General features: G+C 39.5%; 1 protein-coding gene across 2 annotated transcripts in view; it reads left to right on the plus strand.

Moving 5' to 3' along the window:
- Positions 1–224: 224 nt before the first annotated feature.
- Positions 225–16,310, plus strand: part of LOC149150456 (uncharacterized) — a 59,066-nt gene continuing 42,980 nt past the window's right edge. The window contains exon 1 of one of the 2 annotated variants that reach the window (XM_089440662.1): positions 225–703. In XM_089440662.1, the coding sequence (XP_089296788.1) occupies positions 522–701 (180 nt within the window). In that variant the 5' untranslated portion in view covers positions 225–521 and the 3' untranslated portion in view covers positions 702–703. The remainder of the gene's footprint in view (positions 704–16,310) is intronic. The other variant, XM_089440661.1, reaches the window with a different exon arrangement.

Consider the following 16,310-nt stretch of genomic DNA (forward strand, 5'->3'; position numbering starts at 1 on the left):
ATGTATTCTCTCTTTTAAATAATATCAAATACTATAATTCACACAAAATATAGTTAAGAATTTTGTTCGATATTTTTAAAAATATATTTTACCGATATATAAATTATTTTTATAACTACTAATAATAATAATTTAAAATATACCTACACTTTAATTAGTTTATATTTATATATATATTTTTGAATTTCAGCCACTTAAAAATGTATAATAAAACATGTGTTTTGACATGCAGGGTGTGATGACATCCCGAACCAGTTTTAAGCGCGGTCTCTGTAAAGTCGAGGAGAAGCGGGACAAGGGTTTAAATACGGGTGTAGTGACATGCGACATATTTGATTAACAAAGGACAACCTTTAAGCGTGGTGTCAATACAAGTCGAGGTAGAAGCAGGACGACCCCTGGTCGAGGGTTGAGGCAGGGTCAAAGCAAATAGATGTGCGTGTGCCCGTCTTATTTAGTGTTCCAACAAACATAGCAAAAATAAAACATACTTGAGTGTCTGCAAATTGAGAGGGTGTAAAATGAACGGGCCAAGGTTCGGTGGCAGGCAGGTAACGGGGACGCCTTCATTGGCATTATCGTCTGTGGTAGTCGTAGTTTCGCTTCTCACAGGGGCTTCTATTGTTCACAATATTTTCAAGCCTGATCTGGTACTTTGCTTCAACTCTCCGCTATTCCATTTTAAGGTTCCCTGCATTTGAAGGTTATAAACCCTAAACCCTTCATAAGGTTTAAAAATAAAAATTAGTTAATTTAGTTCATCAGAAGCGCAGCAACATATTAGATATGATATGATACAAGAGAAATCGAACCTTCTGGAACGCCTTTCTTGATAATATTAACGGCATATTGTTCTCCTTTCCTATTAAATCAGCAAAGTAAACTGCAGAGAGAGGAAGGGGTTTATTTTTGTTAGCTTACATCAACTTGCTAGTAAATTTTTGGTCGCAATGATTTTTCCTATAAAACGCTTCCTTTGACCATTCATTAGAACAATAATGTACAATGCATTTTATTGAAAGGCAAACGGCAGCTTAGGTTGACAACACACTTGGCAAAAGTGGGGCTTGTTAAAAGTTAAAACCAGAAACGCCCATAATCAATACTCAGCCTTTTGTGCGTATGAAAGACCAATCAAATGTTAAAGCAATAGCAGATAGGGCCTCAGCAGCGCGGCTCATGTTCCAGATAGCACATAAAAGACTAAAATAGTAAAATCAGGTACATAACTTAAGCAGGAGCTGGCACAAGTCCACTACCAGGTGGGATGCTATCACTGCCCACGGTGTCTGGCTCCCATCCATCAGCAATCGGATTAGGGTCAGTATAATTGATTCTCAGCCATCAGTAGCGGGTTTGGACTCCAGAGACCTTTAAGTTTTCAGCATCTGAGATGCAAGAGAAAATGTATGGAACTTTTTTATTCTGTTGTGTAGGTGGCGCAGGCCAGTTATGTCGTAGCTTCTCATGCTTTGTGGCAGCATGGCCAGCTGGGTGGTGAGGCTTCCATCATGGAGATGGGATTGCCTAGATCTGATAGAAAGGACAAGAGAGACAAGATGTGGTAGATGGGACTGCCTAGATCTGTTAGAAAGGACAAGAGAGACAAGATGTGGTACCTTACTCATAGTGCACAGGGTGGCCCACATGAAATTGAGTGTTGGAAATATTGTTGTCATTGATGTCAAAGACAAGGGAAGCCTACTTATTTCTAAGATAAAGATTGGAAAATGAAGATTGTTGGAAATATTGTTTTTGAACTTTTGATGCCCCATTTGGATACCCTATTTTTGAATGATTGTTACTCCAATTACCTAGCTCATATGTGAGCATAGGATGTTTGGTTGGAAAACTTATTTCAAAACCTTTCCAACAACATATGGCTCTCCCTCTAATTCCATAGGAATGAGGAGATATGAAATATTTTGTCAAGATAACACAAACAAAGTACAACTAGGTTGACCCAACTAGTTTTACAAGTCTGCCCTGTAAGTGAATGTACAAACATTATAAATAAAGGTAATTTGAAATCATTTTAACACTATTTCATCGAAAAATAGATCTGAGGTCGTAAAAGGAGTTGGGGAATAACTTTTGCACTGATTCTTAAAGTCTAAAAGTGGAAGCAAAAATGTGATTTATGGGGTGAATTAGTCATTTATGCATGTTCACTATAACTTTGTTTCTGGGATGTTTCAAAATGTACAACTTGGAGGATATAGATAAAAGATCTTCATGTACCTATGATTCAAATTTCACACCTTGATTCGCTCTAATTTTGGAGATATGGTGTAAGGAAGTTAGGATTCCTAAATGCTCTGGAAATCTTCTTCAAACAACTCAGCTTAACTTTTTTGCTATAATTTTTGTGCTTGGATGTTTCATATCGTGAAACTTGGGTGATACAAATAGACGATCATCATGTACTTGTGGTTCAAATCACAAACCTTGGTTCGCTATAATTTCAGAGATATGCTCTAAGGAAGTTAGGCTTATTGAATGCTCCATAAATTTTCTTGAAACATGTCAACTTGGTATTTTTGCTACATCTTTCTTTCTATGATGTTTCAAAATCTGAAATTTTCAGGAGAAAGAGGAGAGATCTCAAGGTACTTGTGATAGAAATTTCAAAGGTTGTTTCACCACAATTTTAGAGATATGGTTTGAGGAAGTTAGTGTCCTTGAATCATGAATGCTCATGAAACATTTTTCAAACATGTTAGTTGTCATTTTTGGTATAGCTTTCTTTCTGAGATGTTTTGAATTGTGAAATTTGGATGAGACAGAGAAGAGATGGCTAGGCACCTGTTGTAGAAATTTTAGGACCAGATTTGCAAAATTGGACACATGGCATGATGTGCAAATATGTTCCTAGGAAGGAGCCAAAATCAACAAGTTTTGGGAGAAGTAGATTTGGTGAAGGAAGAAGCAACAGGTAGACCTGGTTAAGGCAAAAACAACTAATAGAGTTGGTGAAGACAGCAACATCAAGCAAACTTAGTGAAAGCAGAAGTAAGTAGCAAACATTGTGAAGAAGCAAGCAATTAGGTTGGTGCCTACAAATATTTGCAACAGTGAGGATTGGTGTCTCCAGTAGGTTGGTGCTTACAAATCTTGCGGTAGAAGGGATTTTTGTCTCATGTAGGTTCGTGTCTATAAAACAATAGAGGGGATTGGGGTCTCATGTAGATTGGTGCCTACAAAGCAGCAGAGGAGATTGGTGTCTCCTGTAGGTTGGTGCCTACAAAGCATCAAAGGGGATTGGTGTCTTCTGTAGGTTGGTGCCTGCAAATTGATGTAATAGTAGGTTGGTGTCTACAAGATCTTTCATTTAATTATTTTTTGTGGGTTTCCATCTATATCTTGTGTTAATTGTTCAGTTTATGAGATAGATGTTTAATGATGGCATTAAATTAGTAAAAAATGTCATTATACTTATTCACCTCTCCTCTTAGTATAATTGTGAATTCCAACATTGAGGAGATAGCACAAGTAAGCCACGTCCAACTCAATCTTGTACACCCAAATAAAAATTAGCATGCAATATGTGCATGAATTAGTAAACTTCCATAACATGTGAAGCTTCTAGGAGGCTAAGTTTTAATTAAACATATACTCATTCCCTTTCTTCCATACGAGAAAAATCACTACCACTTGAATCATTTGATTAGTTGACTCATCCAACAACACATGAACTGTAAAGAGTTCGCTGCAGTCCAAAGACACAAAGATCAAGATTTTGAAGCCTAATTCCTCAAGCTGAACATATTGAATCAACGGAATTAATAAATGCTCATGAGGAGAAGGTAGCTCTAACTTTGGAGAATGGCAAATTGCAAAAACCAAATTCTTAATTGTTTAAAGAATTAGAAGAATTGAAGTAGGAAAAAACTAAGCTTTCTAATGATCATCTCCTTGAAGTGCAAAAGTGTTAATTTTAGGTATGTTCTATGCTTAGAGCAATTTACTTCAATTTTCCATATTAGCTCAATATCAATTCCAGACTAGAAATCACATCAGCATGATAGTAAAGTGCAGATAGAACAAAACATAAACATCAGAAGACAAGCCAAGATAAGAGGACACAAGATGTGGCACCAGCCAGGGACAAACCCCAATGTGGGGAAACCCTTGATCAATTCTTCTTATATTCTTCAATAGTTCAGCAGAGAGAGAGATAGTACAAATATACAAATTAGATATTGTATGACAACAACAGTGAGTCCATCATTCTGATAACGATGACTGTTCTAAGATGCAGCACCAATCAGACTTCAAATAGTCACAAGGAGTGCTGTAACTTATCCTTTTAAATGATCATCAATGCAGCAACAATATTCCTCTGAATGCCTACTCCTATAATTATAGATAGGGCACAAGGAGAAACTTCGTAACCTTCCACGGTGTCAGACAACTAGCCCCTTTAAGGGCTGCAATCCACCTAGGAGAGACTCTCCTAATCCACGCTGCCACCTGAAGTCAATACACACTGCAATGTTCCCTTAGAACAACCTTAGCTGCTTGCTATGGCTTGCAGCTTAGCAAAGCAGCTAGCTGTAACTTATAGATTCTTCCAACAGACCTTATTATTTATGCCTATTCATGACCTTGATACAACGTTGTCACCTACAACGATTTTGGCTGTGTTTAGGGCTCCTTAACAGCGTCTTGAGGCCTCTCTCTGTTGACTGCAATGATAGGGCCTTCTTCTAGCCCGTCTCGATATACCTGAGATCTTCGATCTTGATACCTACCCTCTAAATCACCCGTTTCTCTATGGAACAGAACCTCACTAGCCGTGGATAGGTCACTTCTAGACAATGTTTAAGCTTCGTTGACAGCGGCTAGGTGACCTTGCTCTTGTGCGGATAAGTGCTGCACTTTACAACGTATGGGAACTTCTCTTAACAACATATTATGGCTCCCTTTGAACAACATATTAAGGGCCCTCAAGACTGTGTACTAGTTGCGTTTGAAACCTCCTTTCTCTACAGAATTGAGTCTCTTCTAAACTGCGTATGAGAGCCAACCCTATTGCAGCGGCTAAGGCTTCCACTGACTGTGGTTAGGGCACATAAGGGCAACGAATTGAACCTCTTCTTGCTGCATATAAAACCCTCCTTAAACTGTGGCCTAGTCTCTTTCAGAATTGCAGATGAGGGCATGACATATCCCCTTCAACTGTGTCTAGATGATCCTCCCTTGATTGCGGCCAGACTGCTGCTAGTGCTTCCTCTTTTTAGATCTGCGGCTAGGATTAGATCTCTTCTTAGGACAGCGTATTCTCTTAGAGACTTCTCCTTCCACCAAAACCCAAACAAGTGGAGAGAAAGAGATCACAAGAGATGTGTCTAAAATGACTTGCTAGCCACCTCTATTTATAGTGTAATGTTGAGGATAAGATGGGGTAAATTGGTTGCTGGCAGACCTTGACGAATTTTTTGAATAATGAGTCCATACAGGTGGAGTGTATTGAAAGAGTGTGGAATGCCCTGTGAAGGAGTTTTTAACCCAACGTTTCAGACTTCAAAGTGAGTCCATCATTAGGGGGAACGTAACACAAATAACTTCATATCTCTATGAATACATGTCGGAATCGGATGATCTTTAGATCAATCCTACACCTCTCGGCGAGAGGAATCCAAGAAAAATATCAGCTGCCATAAATAAGAAGACTCACATGGAGTTTGACCCTAGTTGCCAATTTTAACACTCCCTCTCAACTAGGGAGAACTCCATTTGCCAAACTGTACTATCTCTACCATCAACACAATGCCCTGCATTGCTCTGCTCTGCTGAACTATGAAGAAGAAGAAGTGATCGAGAATGTATCATACCATTCTCTACTGACCCAAAGTTAGTCCCATATAAAGAGAGTGTCTCATACCACTCTTATTGATCCGAAATCAGTTCCAAATAAAGGGAGTGTCTCGTACCATTCTTACTGATCCGAAATCAGTTCCAAATAAAGAGGGTGTCTCATACCACTCTTACTGATCCGAAATCAATTCCAAATAAAGAGAGTGTCTCATACCACTCTTATTGATCCAAAATCAGTTCCAAATAAAGAGAGTGTCTCATACCACTCTTATTGACCCAAAGTCAGTTCCAATTGATCCCAGATCAATATCATCCTAGCATAGGGAGTACGGTAGTACATGATGCGTCCATCGGTAGTACTATGGTCCCTATCCTCATTTCCCGTCTCATTGGCCAGACGAGAGGTACTTCCCATGAGTCCCCCACTGCATGGGTAGGATGTCTCAGCAGGAGAAGGATGAACCACTCATCTTGCCCACATGTCGCCATGGGGTATCCCAGGGGAAGGCTGAACTACTTACCCTGTACACAACAAATCACTAGGGGAAGGCTGAACCACTCACCCTATGATTGTGTCTCAGCAGGAAAAGGATGAACCACTCATCCTGTCTACATGGCAGACCACTAGGGGAAGGCTGAACCACTCACCATATTGTTGCTCATCGCTCCAAGAAGTACCCCCAAGCCCCCCGGAGCTCCCAGAGTTTAATGTCCATATCATACAGGACCCTCAGGAGAGGGTCTCTCCACGACTCCTAGTCGTTCTTGGAAAGTCAAGAATTTGACCTTTCCCAGGGGCTTCATCTGAATATCGACAACCTGCACATTAGTCCCAGAGTGATGGAGCCTTCTTGCTCCCCGTTGTACCATATCCTAGATAAAGTGGTACCTGATGTCTATATGCTTGGAGCGATCATAGAACACAGGATTCCTCAACAATCGAATCCCCCTTTGGTTGTCATAGAGGATCATGATGGTATCTAGCACGTGTCCAAACAACTCATAGAAGAGCTTTCACAACTAGATAGCTTCACAGGAGGCCATACTCTCAGCTATGTATTTGGCCTCAACGGTGCTTAAAGCAACCGACTTCTGCTTCCTGCTCATCCAGGATATCGAAGCAGAACCCAAAGAGAACCAACACCCAGAAGTGCTCTTGCGTTCCTCCACAATGCTTGCCTAATCAGCACCAGAATAACAATGCAGTCCATGATTGATTGTGCCCTGAAGATATCTCAGAAGATTCTTGGCACCAATCCAATGTGAGTGATGAGGCTCAACCATATATTGGCTCAACATGCTAACTGCAAAATATATATCTGGACGGGAGTTCACTAAGAACATCAATGCTACTATGAGTTGACGAAACTTAGAGACATTTCCCAAATCAGGTCCGGTAGCACTACTGCATAACTTCTTAAAGTTAGGCTCCATCGGGGTAGTCACAGGCTTGCAGTCCACCATTCCAAATTCAGAATCCAACTCCCTCTTACTTTTGCAAATGAGAGGGTCTATACCTGCCAGAAGAGGTTGTCCTCACAAGGTACCAGTATGAGAGGTCTATCATCCACAACCTTCAAGCAAAGGTTTGGATTGACTTCACTCCTAGTGAATCTCAGCTTCATCAGATAGCTATAAATCCTCTCAAACCAAGTACGGGATGCTTGCTTCAAATCATAGAGAGCTTTCTTTAACCTGTATACATGAGGTTCCCGGTCACAAACCTCAAACCCATTATATTGTTCCACATCTGTGGTTTCGCTATTTCTTGAGGGGAATGGTTCCCTTATAATTTTTCCTTTCGTACATCTCGGACATGTACCTTCATGCTCTTCTTTGAATTCAGGCATCCCTGTCATCATATGTCTCACATCGGGTAGCGATGTGTCGCAAGACATGGCCCCCACTGGACCTCCTGCAACTTGATACAAATAGCCAACTCTGAGCCCAAGAGTAAAAGCATATTTAAAATTCCTTTTCCAAACAAGTACCTTTCCATCGATGAATGCCACCTTGTAACCTTTGTCTTCCATTGCCGAAATGGACACTAGGTTCTTCTTGAGATTAGGTACATAAAGAACTTCTTGTAAGTGAAACATGTTATCCTCATTCAATTGAAGGGTAACATTCCCTAGACCCTTTACGGGAAAGGTGGCATCGTCTCCAAGAATAATCTCCAAGTTTGTCTCCTTCTCTATCAAATTAGAGAGAGCTTCCTTATTTCCGGTGAAGTGCCTTGAAGCACCACTATCAATAAGCCAGTTTCCCAAAGAATCTGGAGAAGAGGTAGGGGAGAGGGCTGATATAAGATAATACTCCTTTTTTTAATCAGAAACAACATTTGATTCTTCATACCTGGAGTTCCTTGCTTTCTTGGAGGGTCGACCGTTACCTTGATGTCCTGCATTCCTTTTTCCCTTGCCATTGTACTTGTCATTCCTTCGATTATTGAAGTTGCCCTTGGAATGATTGTGATCATCATGTGATGTGTCCCTTCTATTTGGACACTCCCTCGCATAGTGGCCAAACTTATTGCAAGCAAAGCATCTGCCTTTCCTTCCACCCTTAGATTTGGGCTTTCCATTGAAATGACCTTTAGACCCTGCATGATTTCTCCTTTTAGCATGAGTGGAGAAAGCAGTAGGGTTGCCTCTATTAGAAGGCATTTCCTGCTCCACCATCTTGGTTTCTTCTTGAATGCATCTTGACATCAATTCTTCAAACCTTGGAATTCGATCATTATTGAGAATAGTGGTTCTAAATATATACCACTCGGGTGGGAGTCCTCCAAGGGTAGTGATAGTAAGTTCCTTGTTAGATATGATTTCTCCAATCGATAGAAGATCATTCTTGATCTCGGTGATCCTTAAGAAGTAGGATTGAATATCCTCGTCCTTGCCCTTCTTAATATCCTTCAGCTTATTTTCGAGGAACAAAATTTGATTTGCACCACTAACCTTGAACATGCTTACCAATCTATCGTAGATATCCTTGGAGGTGTTCAAATCAGAGATGTAGGCCACCAGATGCTTGTCAATGGAATCTTTAATAATCTTCTTCGCTTTGACTTCACCCTTGGTGTACTTGTTCTTTGTAGCAGCTGGTGCATTTTACGTAGGCTCAGGGATTTTACCCTTCACGAAATCCAAAACTTCTTGCTCTTCCAATTCAGATCCAGAGACGTCTTCCATCCATGATAGTCAGACTTTTCACGGAGCTTATCTTTGGCCGGGAAGTGGGATGAGGAACCCATTGATTCTTTGACCGTGTCCAACTGTCTTTGGTGATTGCTCTTTCACTCTTGCTTGGGCTTTGTCTTCACCTTAGCTCTGATACCATGTTAATTTTATATATGTTCTATGCTTAGAGCAATTTACTTCAATTTTTCATATTAGCTCAATATCAATTCCAGATTAGCAATCACATCATCATGATAGTAAAGTGCAGATAGACATAAACATCAGAAGACAAGAGGACACAAGATGTGGTGCCAGCGAGGGACAAACCCCAATGTGGGGAAACCCTTGATCAATTCTTCTTATATTCTTCAATAGTTCAGCAGAGAGAGAGATAGTACAAATATACAAATCAGATATTGTATGACAACAGCAGTAAGTCCATCATTATGATAATGATGACTGTTCTAGGATGCAGCACCAATCAGACTTCAAATAGTCACAAGGAGTGCTGTAACTTATCCTTTTAGATGATCATCAATGCAGCAACAATATTCCTCTGAATGCCTGCTCCTGTAATTCTAGATAGGGCACAAGGAGAAACTCTGTAACCTTCCACGCTGTCAGACAACTAGCCCCTTCAAGGGCTGCAATCCACCTAGGAGAGACTCTCCTAATCCACGCTGCCACCTGAAGTCAATACACACTGCAATGTTCCTTCAGAACAGCCTTAGCTGCTTGCTATGGCTTGCAGCCTAGCAAAGCAGCTAGCTGTAGCTTATAGATTCTTCCAACAGGCCTAGTTATTTATGCCTATTCATGACCTTGATACAACGCTGTCACCTACAGCGATTCTGGCTGCATTTAGGGCTCCTTAACAGCGTCTTGAGGCCTCTCTCTGTTGACTGCAATGATAGTGCCTTCTTCTAGCTATGGAACAGAACCTCACTAGCTGTGGATAGGTCACTTCTGGACAGCATTTAAGCTTCCTTGACAGCGGCTAGGTGACTTTGCTCTTGTGCGGATAAGTGCTGCACTTTACAGCGTATGGGAGCTTCTCTTAACAGCGTATTATGGCTCCCTTTGAACAACGTATTAAGGGCCCTCAAAGACTGTGTACTAGCTGCATTTGAAACCTCCTTTCTCTGCGGAATTGAGTCTCTTCTAGACTGCGTATGAGAGCCAACCCTATGACTGCGGCTAGGGCTTCCACTGACTGCAGTTAGGGCACATAAGGGCAGCGAATTGAACCTCTTCTTGCTGCATATAAAACCCTCCTTAAACTGCGGCCTAGTCTCTTTCAGAATTGCAGATGAGGGCATGACAGATCCCCTTCAACTGCATCTAGATGATCCTCCCTTGACTGCGGCCAGACTGCTGCTAGGGCTTCCTCTTTTTAGATCTGCGGCTAGGATTAGATCTCTTCTTAGGACAGCATATTCTCTTAGAGACTTCTCCTTCCACCAAAACCCAAACAAGTGGAGAGAAAGAGATCACAAGAGATGTGTCTAAAATGACTTGCAAGCCACCTCTATTTATAGTGTAACGTTGAGGATAAGATGGGGTAAATTGGTTGCTGGCCGCCCTTGACGAATTGTCACATAACACAAATAAATTCATATCTCTAGAATACATGTCGGAACTGGATGATCTTTAGATCAATCCTACACTCTCGACGAGAGGAATCCAAGAAAAATATCAGCTGCCATAAATAAGAAGACCCACATGGAGTTTGGCCCTAGTTGCCAATTTTAACAAAAAGCTATTGCAGTAGCTTGCGAAAAAAGCCTATCAAAGCAGGCAGGTGTCAAACATTTTCCATATTAATAGTAGATGATCATGATAAGGTCATGAATATCTCCAATTACGAGGATAATGTTGTTGACATGTTGGAGAAATTGATGTCACACAAGACCTAGGTCTTCGAATTAACAAAAAAACATTTAGAATTTGAAGATTCCAAACAATGAGAAATTTGCTTGTTTGAATGATGCTCTTAAGGTAAAGGAATCTATTATGGAAAATTTGCAAACACAGATTAATCAAAATTACACCAACATTGATGCACTCCTTAAAGCCTAGAAAAATCTTGACAAATTGTTGCAGGAAGCTTTAAGTCAAGCCACAGATAAAAAAACATCTAGTGGATGCTAAACAATATGTCTGGGATAGGATTATGGGGCAGATGAGCAACTTTAGTACATATTTTGAAATGTTTCATGATTGTGAAACTATCTTGATAACCAATGCACAGATTGATATCAAAATTTGTGGCTTGATGTGTCTTCAAAAACTGAGGAAACATAATCAATCATTCAATTTTTGAATTCATTAGATGCTATTGGGGTAAAGGATTTGATCCTGGATATTGAGAGTGCAAATGAAAAAAGTGACTTGATAGTAGCTGTGCATGACAAAATTGCAGAAGAGAAGAATGTGTCAAGGGAATTCAAAATTTAGATTTTCATGGTTGATTGGAAGATCCATAGTGGTAATGTTTCTTGATGACATTTTAAATCCCATAACCAGATCCATATTTAGGACACATAAACGAATGAATGAGAGGCAACAAAACCTAATAAATAGTGAAATGCATAGTGAAAAGATAGATGAATTCAAGAGGCCAATGAGGTCAGACAATCTGTAGAGAAAAACCACACACCTAATGGCCGATAGAAAAAGAAAAAGAAAAGGACCCCACAGAGAACTGAAACTAATGTCAAGTAAAACCTAAACCTAAAATAAATAGGACATATATGGAATTTAGGAACTAACAACCAACATTATATTTGTATAAGGCGTATCTATTTGGATTCAATTCTACATGGACGTAGATCTGTGTGGACAAAAGTGGTCAAAGAAACAGTTAGCTTAGAATGATTATTTAAATAATGGCCATTATGTGGTCAAGATTTTCTTAAGAAAAAGCATACATTGTTTTTTTGGTATCTCACACTGACAAGTGTTATTTTACTTTGAACTAGTTGTTAAACAACACATGACATTTATGAAGTTTTGCAATGGGTTCATCACTTATTTAGAAATAGAATCTGAATAATATGTATTTTACTGTTCAATTCGAAGTTATTTATCTTGTTTTGGTTTTGTATTTGTATGTTCTTTAGTTTTATCATGGTTTCCTTTTTATGTTTAATGTGTCGAATATAAGAATGGTTTACATGGGAGTTAAAGATATGATCATTATTTTCGAATCTCGATGTATACTCATCATCTTTCTGATTTGATTTACGTTCAGTTAATATATATTGTTATCTTGAATTCTAATATGAATATTGTAAGTGAATGTTTTGGATTATAAAGTATTTATGAGCCTTTATAGTAATGACAATTATTCAATACTGCATTATTTGGTGATTAACTTATGTTCTAGACTCTTCGAGTTATAGCTATTTCATTTAGTTTTCTTTATTATTTCGCTATCTCTTATTCAAGAAATATACTTTCATGAGTTGCATGTAGTGAATATTAGCTTCAGTTTACCTGATGATACTTGGAGTTAAAAGCAAAGCTTTGCTTTTAATTTATTTTAGGTTTAGGTTTTCCTCTGTATTGGTTTCAATTCTTTGTAGTGCTTTACATTTTCCGTTTTCTGCTGACAATCAAGTCTGTGGTCATTCTCTATAGGTTGGCAACCTTGTTGGCCTCTTAAATTTGTCTCTCTTTTTACTACGCATTCCACTATTTATCAGGTTTTGTTGATTCTCATTCATTTAACAGTGTCTTGAAGAAGGATCGGGTTTGGGATTTGAAACATCGTTGGGAAACATTACCATTGTGGATCTTCCAATCAACCATGAAAACTCAAACCATAGAAGTTTGGAAACTCAAAGTCGACTTTTGCCAATTTGCAAGCTTGGTTTGCCTTCGCATCGATGATAGAGTCGAGGATGTACTTGGATCATGTACATGAGAATTCCTTAATTGCATGCCGTGATGATGTGGACACTGTCAATGAAAACAACGATCTTATGTCAGGAAAGCAAATCACAGATACCTTGTATCATGATTTTACTATTTTAGCACTTAAGAATTTGTATAGAATGCAACAACCAGTTCCTTTCCATTTGTGCATTGATCTTGATAATGATGTGTAGGAAAATGTTGAGGTTGTCATATTCCACAAAACAGGAATGGAGCAAAATTTTATGCTATTGGTCAAGGACTCCATTATTGAAAGGAAAGGAAGATGCACTTACAAGTTGAAAGGGGTCATCTAACTGCAAACATTGGACCTATATGGAATGCATTATATATGTATAATGCCTATCTATTGTTAGAAATCCATGCACGCTAGGTCTGGTCTATGTTTTGATAGTTTCACAAAACAGAAAACATAAACACACTGAAATGCCTAACTTTAAAACAACTTTAGCACAATGAAATATACTAGCAATTAGATCATACACAAAACACACAATTTTATTGCCAAAACTGATTTCTTATTAGTCCTTTAATAAGAATCCTAGGGCTCTTGTACCAGGGAAAATGGCCCTTTACAATCCTTGGAAAATATGCCCAAATACAAGACAAGACCCTTGTCAATTTCCTTGGGCTGAGGGTTAGTCCTTCAAGCCCTCATTGCCCTGCAAACAATGCTTCTATGGCTGTCCTTTACCACAAAACCCCTACAACAGTTCACCACCTTGCTGTTGCCACTTTAGGATATTGCTGTAGCACCAAGGGGGTTACCCAGCCCTCTCAAATCCTTGGACCACCTGCAAACTTCCTTCTATGCTGATCTGTCCTGTTGAGGCTACCTCTTGTATCCCTTGGCCCTCACACAGGGCTCCCACAGACCTCAATGGACCTCCTTGTAGCTGCGGATTGTACTCAACAGGCCTGCGGCCTTTCTTTCTGCTGCTGCCTGATGTCCCAACCTCCAAACAGCAAACCCTGACCCTTTTAGCTGTGGGTTGTTCTTGCCACAGGTTCGGCCCTAAAGTAGGGCCCAAATTCCTTCCTCTTGATCTGCAGACTACCCAAAAGTCCTCACATAGGCCTCGGCTTGTGCTAAACTCTCAGGCTGGCCCTTCCACAGGGTTCGACACCTTGCTACTTGCTTGCAGATGCACCTGCAAGTCCCCTTTTCTCTGTGGTCTACCACAACAGGGCTCACAACACCATCCATGCTACTGTGTAGACCTGGCCCTTTCCTTTGGGCCCTAAACCATTGCACATAGTGTTGAAAATGTAGTGAGCAATTGATTCCTTGATTTGTGCCTTAATTCAAGGAGTCAAATTCGAGTTCCTTCTTGTGCATGCTCAAGTTCCTAAAATTTAGGAGTGTCCCTAAAAATTAGGACGAGTTAAGATGTAGCTAACTGATGTGTTGAAGTTGGAGGTTAGGTTTTTGGTCTTCTAGTGTGAGTTGATTGAGAAAAAGCATGAGTGATTGAGTTTCAAGTGGTTGACTTGAAATAGGACGAGTTGCATGAGTAGTTAACTTATGCTAACTCAATCAATCACAAAAACATCTTCCTTAATTAGAAAATTCACTAATTTTAGCCATTCAAATTGCATTAAATAGGAGGAACGAAGGCACTCTTGTATCATAATTTTGTGAGCTTGTGAGAGAAAGGTGCCAAGCATTCTTGTGCAAATTATTGGAGAGGAAAGCAATTCCTCTAGGAAGTGCACATAGAAATAGGGGTTTTTCCTATTTAATAGGGGTTACTAGTGCGCATAAAAAATCAGAGGAAGGATCAAGGATCTTGCAGGGTTGTTTCAAGCCTGGTTCAAGGCTGAGAGATCAGTTTGTATTCTTTGTTGAAGCAAGGTTATTTGTAAGAGATCTATTACTCATTCTTCAATAAAATTCTCAAGCAAGTGAGGGTTTTCCTAGTGGGGTTCCCTAGAAAAATTGTTTTGTTCTTTTGTGTGAATTGTGCATTTATTTCTGTTCTATTCCGCTGCAAATTGTGTTGAGAAATTTCGTGTTTATATGAAAAGAAAGTGTTTTTTCAGATTGTTCATATTAGCAAATCAGAAATTCGTGGAATTTCTACATGGTATCAAAGGCATGTGAACAAAAATTGACTAGCACACAACTTTCAAGGTTGAAAGATGACACACACAGGAGTAGGATTGAGAGAGCAAGATAGACTTGATGGCGCTACAAATTTTGGTGTTTGGAAAGTCTGGATAATGTTCTTGTTGGATGAGTTTGGGCTGAAGGATTATGCAGAGAAAGGTGTTGTAGAACCTTCAGATCCAGACGAGTTAAGGCTTTTCCAAAGGCAGATGGCCAAGACCAAGAGGATGATCCTAGATGGACTTCGAGATCATGTAGTCCCTCATGTTGTAGGTAAAGATACAACTAAAGAGATGTGGGATGCCTTAATCAACCTCTATCAATCAATGTTATCAGAACCGAACCGAAAAACCTTGTGGACCGGGAACCGCTTAGAAGCGGAAAAACACTGCAATTGGAAAAAAACAGGGAAAAAAACCGGTTTACCCAAAACACATAAAATATTCGTATTTTAAATAAAAACAGATATATTCATGTACATCCATATGAATCCAAACCATTTACACACAAATATGCAAAAGCTCTCATTTATATAGCAAGTAATAGTGCATATAACCAAAATAACACTTAGTGCAAAACATCGTTGAACAATAAATGTTACAAACATCAAGAAGCAGACTCTAAGAGGCCTTTATAGTCCAAAATAACATGCTAGATCATAGTATCATAATACATCCTACAATGCTGCAAGCTACAACTATAGCAAATCAATGATCAAATCATCAACCATCATCATAATCATCATCCTCCTCATCCTCATCTAAAGAATGAGTAGCATCCAAGTCTGCAATGGGATTACGACTTGATTCCCCTGGCCAAGAAGCTGCGACTGGCGCTTCTGATATATCTGCCTCTGCATCCTGTGGGGGTGGGTCCAAGTCCAATCAAGAAAGGTCTTCATTGTCAAATGTTGCTAGTTGACTCTCCACAACCCATTTTGATGTTGGATCAAAGTCCCCCAATTAATTGCGCCTCAACCTAAGGTTGTACTGAACAAAAACCATGTCATTCAACCGCGTTTGCTCCAAACAATTCCTCTTCTTAGTGTGTATACGCTCAAACACACTCCAATTCCGCTCGCAAATTTTTGCAATTTAGGGCATTCACTACCAAATTGTTGCCACCAATAGGCTGCAAAAAGAGTGGAAGGAAAAAAAGTATTAGAAAATGAATTTGAAAGTTGAAATCAAATGAGTAAATTATTAATATAAGAATTTGCAAATTTTAACAGTTTTTACCTAGGGGACTCTTTGCTCTATTTC

Source organism: Pinus tabuliformis, chromosome 9 (assembly GCF_031772625.1).
Source record: "Pinus tabuliformis cultivar Carrire ecotype Pingquan chromosome 9, CPIR1, whole genome shotgun sequence".
Classification (NCBI taxonomy): Eukaryota; Viridiplantae; Streptophyta; class Pinopsida; order Pinales; family Pinaceae; genus Pinus; species Pinus tabuliformis.